We start from the raw sequence: 12,704 nt of genomic DNA on the forward strand, positions 1-12,704 counted from the left end.
ATGTGGTGTGTACACACACACACACACACACACACACACACACACACACAATGGAATGTTACTCAGCCACGAAAAGGAATGAAATCCTGCCACCTCTGACAACGTGGATGGATGGAGGGCACTATGTTAAAATCAAAGGCCACGTGCGCCACAGGGAGAAAGGCAGAAGTGAGGGTAAATCCGAATAGCAACCTGATGACCCACCCGAACTCCCTATCTGAAGAACAAGGACACCGTAAGGGCTTGAGCAGAAACGAGGTGTTGCTGCCCCTTAGGGCCGAGGCACAGCACTGTCTGAGCAGCTCGGCCATTGGCCAGGCTCAGGGGGCAGATGCCTCTGCTGCCTGTGATTTCTCTGTGGACTCGAGGCCTCAGGAGGTTTGGCCAAGTTAAATTTCAGTTAACATTCTGCTAAATTAGTGGGAAAAAGTCCCCACAAAAGCTCGTCTAACTCTATGTTAATGAAATGCTGAAAGACGTCAGGTTTTCAATAAATCACGACCCTGACAGGTATTGTAGGGCATCAAAGGAGAAGCTGGTGAGGCCATCCTTCTAAAGGCCCCTCCGACGCAGGTCCCTCAGGGGCGGGTGGGAAGGCTCGGCTCCGCCAAGCTCCCACTGCCTCATTTATCTTACTGCTGAGAGCAGCTGAGTGTGTGCCTCCAGCTGATGGCGCGGCACCTACTCACCACACACACTGCACAGCCTGGAACGTTCTGCTCCCTCCATGGGCCTCAATCAACAGAGCGTCCAGAGAGCTCGTGCTCCTCTTTAGGACTGACAGTTGTCCCCCCACCACACAGAGACATGGCTGCTTTGTGTAACACTCTGCTGAAATTTTCCAGCAAAGTAAGGAAATACATGATGTGGAAAATGCCAGCCTGGGAGACACAGAGGCAGCGAGCGACTCCTCTGGCTCCACGTTGGGCAACGTCTGCAGGGCTCCTATCTCTAATTCTTAGGATGTAGCTTCCGACGGAGCAAAGTGACACTTTCCCACCTGAAGTACAAGCCAGAGGAGCAAGTGCTCCAGAAACAGGGACCCAGGCTGAACCTTTGTGGCTCTTCCACCTTTGGGGAGACCCCAGGAGGCATCGGGTGGCTCTCGCCTGCTTAGGATCGCGGCAGGGCACGTGAAGTGCAGTCCCACAGACGTGACATGACACACGGACCAGAAGGCCTTTCCGCACCCGCACACAGGAGACCTGTTGTGACTGGTGCTGCTTGCAGGGGCTCGGGCCACCGCCTTCCTTCCTGACCACTGGCTTCCAAGCTGTGTCTTCCAAGCTAAACGTCCCACAAAGTAACAAGTCTTCGGCAACACCCAAGATCTCAGACAGCACTGCCCTTCCGATCAGGAGTGCTCTTCAGAAGTTAGAGACTCATGTCTCCTGTGTTTCAAGATCTCTGATGCCTGAATGAGAAACAGAAAACTCATCTCCAAATGAAACACACTTCTGGAGAATCCTTGAGGGCCGGCTCCCAAAAAAGCAGACCCTGAGATAAAAAACATTCAAAGGAAAAGTCAGTTTTGCATCACACATAATTTTTCAGGACTTAAAGTCCAACTGCTCCTGGAAGAAAGCAGGTAGCGCACATAGCGTGCAGGGCCTCGGTCTCACTTGTTATTTTCTCTCCAGCCACCCTCTCCAGGGTCAGTCGAGAGTTTCCCAACTCACCTCGCGATGGGCCTGAACCACAGAACTGCTTCCTCGACAGACTGCACACCTCTCGCGTGCCTGGTCCTGCTTCCCACAAGAGAACACGCAACAGAGGGGGCGCGTGACAACGTCCCCATAGCCCACGCTGGCAGAGGACACAGGTGTGCTGCAGGGCCGGGCTCTGTCCTAACACCAACACTCCCACCGACGGCACCCATGCCAGAGCTCTGGGGACGTGCCCGCCATGGCCACAGAGAGGGGCTCCAAGGGGTGAGTCAAAACAGCACTGCTCTTACTAGGCTAAATTCTCCTCAGCATTTTATTAACCGAATTAATAAGAACCTTCTCCACAGATTATTCAAAGATGACAGGTCCACACAACCTGATTTAAAATGATTACAGAGAAGTTAAAATCAGTAAGGTTGATATAATAACTTCACACTTGCAGTATCAAGGGTCACGACTCTGATTTCCTTTCTGTGAAACCTGGTCGTGATTTCATTCTTACCAAACAATGTAACAGTCAACCATAAGTCAGATTTGAGTGCTGCAATTATATCAATAATTTAAAGAAATCTGAGAGGAACGTATTCCACTTAGATGAGGGGGGGGAGTGATCTCCCTCAAGTTTTTTAACGCTCCATCCCCTGATTTTCTGAGTCCAAGAGTTTATCTGCTTACATGCTCATCAATTAATAGCCACTGTCCCAGTATCAATGTGACATGATTCTGTGCATAAAAATTGGGAAGTAAAGAATTTCAAAGGTTTATTTTTTAAATCTTCCAAAAGGAAAACATCTGTTCATAAGTTTTGAAAGTAATATGATATAAACAAGCCCTATTCATAAGATAAAAGTCAGAAATATATTAGGAACTACAAGATTTTTACTCTCAAATACGTTAGTAGATTGGCCCTAAATTGCAAAGTTGGAGCCAGAGGGCCCAGCCTGGGTCTGTGGGGATGGTCCGGGGCTGGAAAGGCACCTCTCCTTCGCTGGTAAAACGAGGAGTCCACCCGAAGCGTCTCTCCCACCAGAGCGTGGGGTGACTCCCCTAACGCTGGACAACAGGTGCCAGAGGGTCCTGACAGCCCGAGGTCGTGTGCAAATGTGCCTCAGAACCGTGTGGAGTTCCCAACAGAAGTGACACAGGCTGCACGGAATATGACGTGTGTGCAGAAACATATACATGCACGTGTAAACGTGTCTGTCCAGAAGTGTTACAGGCTGCACAGACCGTGATGTGTGTGCAGATACATGTGCGTGTATGTGTGTGTGTAACGTAAGCCAAGACTAACCTCCCGCCGTCACTACCACCTCCCAAAGCCAGGCTCTGCCCGGCAGCTGCCCCCTCCCCACGCTGCTCACTGCTCGCCGTCGCTCAGGGGGTCCTGCCAACACCTGTGTCAGGTCCAGACGTGCCTCGGGTAGGTCTCAGTGAGGCTGTAACGACGCAGTCGGGAAGGTGTCCATCTGTGTGAATAACCTGACGATGCTGCTCTGGGTCACCTCAACGAAAAGTGAAGCAATCAGCTCACAACAAAGAGGCATTTAAATGCACTAATTTCCTTAAGTCCTTATTTTTATTAGTTACTAATCAGCCCTTCTTCAATGAGGAATTTAAAAAGGATAAATGGAGAAATATTACATCTCCTCTTACTTTTCAAAACTATCTCTTGAATTTCAAACAACTTTTAAATGTATCACCAGGGATCAGTAACTAAATTACTGTATACCCACTACCTACCTCTAAAGCCAAGGTGAGCGAGCAAGGAGATGGCTCCTCAGCTGCTGACAGAGACACTCCCAAGATCTTTCCACACAGTGCCCACGTGTGCGAGGTGCACACGCCCACCCGGCAGCTGCCGCGCACCACCACTCATGCCCTCTGCCCATTTCCATGACAAGACAAACATCCACTGATTCATAACCACTGCAGTCAGATCACATTTCTGAGACCATGGCTGCCACTCCAGTCTCTAAGAATTTGAGCAGAGTCTTTGGGCAAACAGAGCTGAGAAAATCGGAAACGGGGCAATTTATGGGGAGTTCACACTGTCAGCCTTGGTTTGATGGTAACCTCAGATATCAACCATCTATTGCCAGAAATTACATAAGTCTCTACATTTCCCCAAATGAAACTGTTTTCAATCTACCCAAGCGAACAGAAGACAGAAGCAGACTCCCAGGCATGTGGAGAAGGGGCTGTAAACTGGGGGGAGTTCAGGTTCGAGTTCTGCGGCCCCTGTGGTGCCCCAGGCCTCTCCTTCCTCCAGCAGTCATTGCTACCCCTGTTCCTCCTCCTCATCACAGACGAGGGCTGAAGACCAAGACCAGGAATGACAGACTCTCAGCCCAGCGCAGAGGTCTGCCAACCACCCCTACCTGCCGCCCGCCTCCAGCACAGGCCTGCACACACGCTGTGTCGCTGACCAAGCACAGAATTCAACAGTTAAGTCGAACCACCACCCAGTTAAAAGTATCACACTGTCAAAACACTTTTTCTCTTTAAAACTTAGCATAGGGCTTCCCTGGTGGCGCAGTAGTTGAGAATCTGCCTGCCAATGCAGGGGACACGGGTTCGAGCCCTGGTCTGGGAAGATCCCACATGCCGCGGAGCAACTAGGCCCATGAGCCACAACTACTGAGCCTGTGCGTCTGGAGCTTATGCTCCGCAATGAGAGGCTGCAACAGTGAGAGGCCCGCGCACCGCGATGAAGAGCGGCCCCCGCTCGCCGCAACTGGGGAAAGCCGTCACACAGAAACGAAGACTCAACACAGCCAAAAATAAATTAATTAATTAATTAAAAAAAAAAAAACTAGCATAAAGAAAACTGTCAACAGCACGACACAAAATTCAAAGCTACTTTCACCTTTGTAAGCATAAGATCTAGAATTTAGATCTCTGGGTATCTGGCAAGAGAAGCATATGAAAATGTCATAACTTTAAAGCAATGATTATAATCTCTAACTTTTTTAAACCAAGTTTTTGTTAGATGCCATGTCTTATTTTCTTTAGACAAGAAAGTACCTAAGTTCACATTTGGGGGATGAAGTTAAAATCATATGAAAAGAATTAAGGCAAAAAAGAAAGAAACAAAAAACTTTGCATTCTCAGATATTTTACCCACGTTGAGCTTATTTCAGATATTTTCAATGCCAGAGCTTATTCGCACGTGTAAATACTGTCAGCTGGGTACAGACTGGAGTCATCGGCCACCCACAGGGGAAGCTTAATGACCAGTGACTGCCTCAACTGTCAGTCCCTTTTTATAGCAATTGAAACAAAACAAAATGAATCTAAAAAACGGGGGGCGGGGGGGTGGTGGTGACGACTCTACCAAGCTCCACAGGAGGCAGCGGTGCTGGGAGGAGAGGGATCAGGAGCCTCCCTTTAGAGCAGCAGTCCCCAGCCTTTTTGGCACCAGGGACCAGTTACATGGAAGACAATTTTTCCACGGGGCGGGGAGGGGGGCGGGTTTGTTCAGGCGGTAATGGGAGCGATGGTTCAGGCGGTAATGGGAGCGACGGGGAGCAGCAGATGAAGCTTTGCTTGCCTGCTGCTTGCCTCCTGCTGTGCGGCCCGGTTCCTAACAGGCCGTGGACCCATACCGGTCTGCGGCCCAGGGGTTGGGGACCCCTGCTTTAGAGGACAGTCTACACGGGCATCTCTCAAGAGCAGCAGTGGTTTTAACCTAAGTATAGGTTTTGTTATAGTAGAGCCACTTTCAGGACGTCTCTGTATCCACAGCCCACAAGGTCAAAGTCCAGCCCCACCGACTGAGCGCAAGGTACACAGAGGAGCCGAGGCACTGTCCCCACCAGGCTGTCTTGAAGTGGCTCACTCCCTGAGTTACACTGTGAGGTGGAAAACACATGAATACATAAGGATTTAGCTCATTTCAGATAAAAAGCACTGGATTTCAATTCCAGCTGATGACAGAAATACATAAGACAGAAACTGCCAAGAGTTGAAATTCCTATGACATTCCAAATTTTTCCAATTAAACATTTCTATTATTTCCAAGAACAGCACACATTACAATTCCCACTATTAGGAAAAATTTGTCATATAAAGTTTCTAAAATTACTTTTCATGCAAATTGGTACACCTTGGGCCACTAAACGCTAGTCTAATAATACAGCCCCCCAATTCCACTAAGTAAATCCTGTTATGTTAAAATTCCTAATATAATGAAGAAATTTCATAATACAGAGTGAAAATAAACACAACATACCAAAAAAGAAAAGGGTTCATTTTTTGTCTTTTCTAAAAATTTATGAGGAAAACCTTAAAACAGACCTTCCATCTGGGAGCCCTCTCTACCCACCAAAAATAATGCAGCACAAATCTCAAGGGGACCCATTTGACTACAGATTTTTATCTTTCAGTGAAACCCGACTTTCTCAAAAAGGCATAGGGGACTTCCCTGGTGGTCCAGTGGTTAAGACTCCATGCTCCCAAAGCAGGGGGCCCAGGTTCGATCCCTGGTCAGGGAATTAGATCCCACATGCCACAACTAAAGATCCCACACCCAGTAACGAAGACCTGGTAAAAGAAAATGAAAAGGGAAAAATAAACTCTCCCCCAGCTCCCAGAGAAACTGGACTGCAGAACTAAGCCAGTCATGTTGAAGCCTATACCACTACATCTTGCCTTAAGAAAACGCAACACAGAAAATTCAAATTACCCATATAGGTAACTGAATTATTCACATTATGAAAGATGTGAGAGTCTAACATACTTCACTAAAGAATTTGTGCTGAGTTCCTATAAATGAAAATATGCCCTAAGATAGGCTTTTCCAAAGTGTGTTCCACATCATAGTAATGTGAAATATGTGGTCACGTAATTTTAAGAAATACAGCCTCTGTTTAAGTGACGATCCACTGAAAACATTCCACGTGGACATTTTAGGGCGACACAAGGAAAGAACAGCAACGCTCCAGAGAACAGCACTTCTGAGTGTTGCTTTTAATGTTCAGAAAAGAATCGGGTTAAAAGGATCAAGAAAACCATCCCAGAAAACTCAGTCACCTCCCAGCCCAGGAGCAAGCTCTGCAGGCATTGAAGTGAGCTCCCGAGAGGACATCTCAACTGTCTCTGGCTGGAAGTGCAGGCAGGACAGCCAACGCTGGGGCCAGTGGACAGATGGGGACAAGCACGGGGGGTCATGGGCATCCCTACAGATGTGAAGGGAGGCAGGACACCCGGAGCTGCTTGGAGCTGTGACTGATCAAAGTGAACAGCGCTCCCTCTACTCTGGTTTTGATAACGGACGCCTTTTCGTGGGTCCACACTTACATCCCCGTGCAAAGGGAGTACATTCCGTGGATACCACGTGTCATATGGCTCGACCCCAGAAGACCCGTGCCAGACACAAAAAGGCAGCAGTCAAGTCAGGGACTAGGAAGAGTCCTTAACTGAAAGCCTGTAAAATGTCTCACTTCCTGCTTTTCCAAACTGCAGTCATTCCCAGCTGATGTAACGTGGGATGGTGGTTCCAAAAGGGAGAGAACAGCCTGCAGCCCCATCTGCTGACCACGCGGCCTGTAGCCTCTGCAAGGCCTGTGGGCCCCAGTGCAGCCACAACCGTAAAGTCAACAGGAAACAAAAAAGCCAGCCCCTCACCCAGCCCACCAATTCACGAAGGCTTGAAAAAAGGTGAAGATTCCCCTTCTCTGACACTTACTGCAGGAAATTAGTACCAAAGAGAGAACTTTTTAAAACTGATGTTTGTATCTACACATCAACGAAATATGCTAGCTCATCCTAACAGAGCAAGAAAAGAGAAAACGTAAATACTCTAAGTAAGAGCAGTACTTTACGTGTATTCTATTACCATCCAAAAGCTCCTGTGTCCTCGTAGTAAAAGTGAACTCAAGCGTGAACCAACGTCTCAGGTCGGGGTTGGGAGAGGCCCCCAGGGGCGGACCCAGCACCCTGTCAACTCTAAGCCACTCCTGATCCCATTAGAAAAATCAAACCTAAGAAACTGCGTCACATACTGGAAATAAGTCCTTCATCCCCAGTTACACTCCTCATGTCTCTCTCCAAAACAACCATCGTTTTACACACCTACCAGCTGCAAAAACAGACCAACAATTAAACAGGTATTTTAAACATGACACAGTACTTGCTACCCTCCACAATCAGAGAAGACAGGTGGGAACAGGCCACTGCTACCATGCTCTCAAAGCTACACCAGGCTCTTCCATCGACTCCCAGTAAGACAAGTTCTTGGCTTTTTGTGCAAAACAAAAATAAAAACTTTCAGAAGTTAAATAGAGCAACCGAAAATAGAATGTGACCAAAAGACCCTTCAAATAACATGGAGACAGAGCTCCCTGGAACCAAATTCAGAGTCCGGCAATCTTGAGGACCCTGCTTCGGTTTACCCACGGACGGGCAGGAGGCCATCATGACTCATCGAGTCCTCACCGTGCTCCACACTCACCAGGGGAGCCTCCTGGATTCTGCCCCCGCAGGCCTACCCTACCCCGTGCGGCAGGGGAGGCTCAAGCGAGCAGGGCAGAGGCCCGTGCGCCACAAGAAGGACTGCCTGCCCTCCATGCGAGACTCCTCCACCCGCCCTGGATCTCCGGCCAGATTCTGCTCGGTCCAGGACCACCAGCAGGGCCAGCTCAGTGAGGAGACTGGGGCGGACGGCACAGGGTGAGTCTGGACAGACGCCTGCCGGGCCAGGGTGGCAAGTTGGCCGAGTGAGGGTCTCGTGGAAGAGGAGCCATGGGGCGCTCGGCGGTGAATCTGGCACAGCCTGAGCATCGCTCATACTCACGGCCACAAAGGCCCATCATCCTAGAGTAGGAGGGTCCGCGAGGCTGCACCAACTCTCAACCATGCCAATGAATAAAGCGCCAGCTTACGCAGGAAGAAAGGACAGAATCAGCAAAACCATCCTTTCCCAACTCTCAAAGGAATAACTGATTCAGGCAAGGACCCTTGATGACATCAGACCTTTCACTGGGTGGAAGGTCGCTGAGAAACAAGATGCACCTCAACGTGTCAACCCTCACGGTCGCGGGGACACCTGGCAGACACTACCTGTGGTCCAGGCCAGCGTCCCCAGTCGTGCAGTGATGGGTGGGACGCGGCACACACAGCAGTGGCTATGAGACTTCCGGCAGAAAGGAAGCCGCAGAAGAAATGCAGAGGGTGCATGTTCCACATGAGACTGGCTTGCATTCCACACACAAACTCGACGTCACAAAAAATAATGATAACAAAATGGGTGGAACTGCCCCAGATTAAAAGAGACCAAGGAACATAGTATCTAAATGTAATGAATGAATCTCAATTAAACCTTAAAAAAACATAAAAGATTCTCTGAGGACAACAGGGATAAATGTGAACATAGGTTGGATGTCAGAAGCTGTCACAGGCTGTTTTTAATTTTTCTCAGGTGGAAACGATACCATGATATTTAGAGAATGTCCTTATTCTCAAAGACACAGCCTCAGCCAAAGAAAGTACGAGTGCGTGCAGTACATCCAGCCCTTTGCACATGTGTCTGCAGAGACAGAGGCAAATGTGGAAAAATAAAAATGGGTGATCGCAGGAGAAGGGTAAATGGGGATTTGCTGACTATTCTTTCAACTTTTATGTTATGCTTAAACTTTTAAAATGAGAAACGTGGAAAAAAGACGTGCAGACTAAGGAGTAGGGCTGTGTGGGCAGAGTCCTGGCTCGTCCAGCGCACTGTGACCGAACGGTCCCTTCTGCTCCCTGGGCCCTGAGTGACTTGCCTGAAAAGCAGGGAAGAGCAGCTGCTCCTGGGCCCCTGGGCACCCCAGCAGGATCCCCCCTCCACAAACAGGACCGGCCACAGGAGGTAGGGACTTGGGGGAGCCCGGGGTCCCCCTAGCAGGAGCGCGCCCCTCTGACAGATGAGGGCCTTCCCACTGAAGCCCACACTCAGCTGGGCAGTCCCTGGGGCTGCACACACCAACCTCTTGACCTCGAGCTTCCAGAAGAACACTGTCCTGGCTTCCTTTTGAACATTTATTAATTTTGAACATTAAATCTAAAATTTAGTACCTAACATTAAACACAGAAAATGGATTCGTTTACAGGACTATGTGACAAAGACAGGAAATCAGACTGGAGCAGCCGACAAGCAGGTTCATCTGCCAAGCGTTCGCTGATATGGCCGTGATCTGGCCTTTACGGATGCACTGCTGTACAGGAGGGACCCTGCAGGACAGCGGGGGCAGGTGACAGGACATGGTCGGGAGCTGCGGGTGACAGGAGTGCCAGCGGGGGCTGCACAGGGCCGCCGGGAGAGGGCCAGACTGCAGGCCGAGAAGCTGGGAGGCTGGGCATCACTCAGTGGGAAGGTCACATGGGGTGAGAAAAAGCGTGTGGGGGGCGAGCTGTCGGGATGCAGCTCTGCCCACCAGGCAGAGGGTGGGACGTGGGGACTCTCCTGGAACAGCCCTGCAAACATGCGTGATGTCAAGACTAGACAAGAACGAGCCCAGCGCGAGGACAAGGAGGGGCAGGGAACCGCTCTGATGTTCACACCATGACCCGAGCGTTTCCTGGCCCTTCCCCACCTCCTGCCCACCTCCAGTTTCAGGAGGGGAGATCAGTGAAATCTTCCAAAATGGAGCTAAGTGTTTTGGGAGAGTAGCCATTCTGAAAAACAGTGGAGTTGGAAATTAACACTGAAAATTAAAATAAGAACTGAGTCTTAACGTCTACCTGCAAAACTTCTTTCTCGAATAGTTAAAAAGAGACATCTAAGCAACTGAGACTCACTCCGTATGGCCCTGGAAAACATTCACGGAGTGGATGGAAGGGTCCCTGAAGTCCCACAGACGGAAAGTCGTGTCGCGGGAGGAGGTCACCACCAGCCGCTGGGTCGGGTGTGTGCAGCAGTGCGTCAGCTCCTGATCGTGCCCTGCGACAAAGACGAAGGGCAGATGGTCACAGGGAGGCAGGCCCCTGCTATGCTGCCGGTAAGAGGAGTTGCGGGAATGGTGTGTGGGGTTGAGGTGGGACCCGTGTTCCTTCCCCTCGTGCATTTGGAAGAGCGGGACAAGTATGGGTGGGACACTCCTGACCCTGATGGCTGGAAGGTCAGGCAGATCTCCAACAGGCCAAGTGTGTAAATAAGTACAGTTCCAAATTCCGCACTTGCAGAATAACCTCTAATAATACACAGGTGGAGCACTCGGTAGAACAAAACCTTTATCACTCAATGAGGAAAGGCACTCACCGATAAACATGCACAAAGGCCTGTGATGGGCAGAGCTCTGAGACAGCCCAGAGATGCCCAGCCCTGGTACACACCCTGCAGGATTCCTGCCCTTGTGTTTGGGAAGAACCTGCAAATGCTCTGGTAATCTCGGTACATTTTGAAAGCAAAACAGATTTTGAAGATATAACTAAGGCCCCCATATCACATGGCTTTGAGTTAATCAAAAGAAAGATTGTCCTGGATGGGCCTGACCTAGTCAGGTGGACCCTTTCAAAGGGTCCCGGCAGAGATGCTCTCCTGCTGGCCTAGAAGAAAGCCAACAGCACATGGTGAGATGCCTCTGGAGTGGCCATGGGGGACTGAGGGCAGCCTCTGGATGCTGAGAACTGCTCCCAGCTGACAACAGGCAGGAAAACGGGATCTCAGTCATGGGCCACAAGAAGAGGAATCCTCCCAAAGGCAGTAAGAGGACCCCAGGTCTCAGGTGAGAGCACAGCCCCCACCAACACCTTCACTCCACCCATGACACCCTGAGAACCAGAGGGTCAGCGAGCATGTGCCCAGAACTCCTGACCCAGGGGCACAATGTGATAAATTCATGTTATTTTAAGACATTAAGCATGTGGAAGTTTGTTACAAAGCAAAAGAAAACTAATACAACAACCACATTCAAATATCTGGATACTGCATGTATCTAGATGCAATTAACTCCCCCGAAGATAAGATAAATTTAACTACCAACAGCTCTATTAATCATAAAGGAGCTCTGAAAATCACAGCTGCACCAAGAGAACCAAGAGTCCTTCTAGACGAGACGTCGTCTGCACACAACCGGAAATGCAGTGCCTGCACACCTGTCAGGGAGTGAACAAGTTCCGATGTCTCCACGTCATACAGGTTTGCCGTTCTGTCCCACGAGGCCGTCACCGCCTGCTTGCCCCCGACCAGCCAGTCGGCGGCTATGACCACTCCCTGGTGGCTCTTAAGTGATGTCAGTGGCGCCCGGATGGTGGGACAGTCGCTGGATGCGTCCGCGTCTGCATCGGGCTCGTCCTTGTCGGAGCACTCCACCTCGTCCTCGCCACAGAGCTGCTGCTGGGGGAGAGCAGAGAGGCGGTTCCCTGGGAATCCTGAGGCTGCCAGACACGGCTGCACAATCGCACTGTTACTGTCTGTCCTTCTAGGACTTAACCAACGTTACGACCAACACCAGTGGGTGTCTGGTACTAAGTAGTGCTCAGTGACTGTGTATCAACTTCACCATCTCCTACTTGGCTAAAACCCTGGGCCAAACATAAGAAGAAAAAATGAGGTGGCTACATCAAATGAGCTACAGTTCATTTCCACTAACCAATAAAAGGGGAAAATAAAATGATTTTCAACATTTTAAGTTTTCACCACAGATTAGGGGAAAAGTAATAAAACTAAACACAACTGAAAATCAATAATTTGTCACAATAAAAAAAGGAACATTCAGTTCTCAGAAGCCTATTTAAAACACGTTTAGAATTCTATTGCTATGTTAATAGACATGAGAGTTCACTTTATTTTCCTACATTATCAATAATCTTTTGTCAAAAGCTAAGGATAAAACAAAAAACCTAATAGTCACCCTAGGCTTCAGGTCTTTAAGAAAATACGGTGTATTCATTCAACAAATATTTATCAGGTGCTTACACGGTGCCAGACCACATGCTGGTCACACAGCAGAGAAGGGGAGATGGCCGCTGCCTGGCATGTCCATGTGGAACTTGTGTAGGAGGTGATGTGGGCCTGGGGCCCCGCCTCACAGAGCGTATGGGCCAGCGGGAGGCAGACAC

General features: G+C 49.4%; 1 protein-coding gene and 1 non-coding gene across 8 annotated transcripts in view; one reads left to right on the forward strand and one right to left on the reverse strand.

Annotated features, from left to right (window-relative positions):
* Window positions 1–12,704, reverse strand: part of WDR37 (WD repeat domain 37) — a 59,441-nt gene that overhangs the window by 6,986 nt on the left and 39,751 nt on the right. For 3 of the 7 annotated variants that reach the window (XM_027089377.1, XM_027089378.1, XM_027089381.1), the window contains 2 exons: window positions 11,739–11,979; window positions 10,443–10,584 (listed from right to left, as the gene is read on the reverse strand). In XM_027089377.1, coding sequence (XP_026945178.1) covers window positions 10,443–10,584; window positions 11,739–11,979 — 383 coding nt within the window. Of the gene's footprint in view, window positions 1–3,028; window positions 3,161–10,442; window positions 10,585–11,738; window positions 11,980–12,704 lie in introns of all 7 variants that reach the window. The other 4 variants (XM_027089379.1, XM_027089380.1, XM_027089384.1 and 1 more) reach the window with 3 other exon arrangements.
* Window positions 6,088–6,160, forward strand: TRNAW-CCA (transfer RNA tryptophan (anticodon CCA)). The gene has a single exon. It is a non-coding gene; the product is annotated as a tRNA-Trp (tRNA).

This window comes from Aethalodelphis obliquidens, unplaced genomic scaffold, assembly GCF_003676395.1.
Source record: "Aethalodelphis obliquidens isolate GAN/ISIS:26980383/991018 unplaced genomic scaffold, ASM367639v1 scaffold65, whole genome shotgun sequence".
Classification (NCBI taxonomy): Eukaryota; Metazoa; Chordata; class Mammalia; order Artiodactyla; family Delphinidae; genus Aethalodelphis; species Aethalodelphis obliquidens.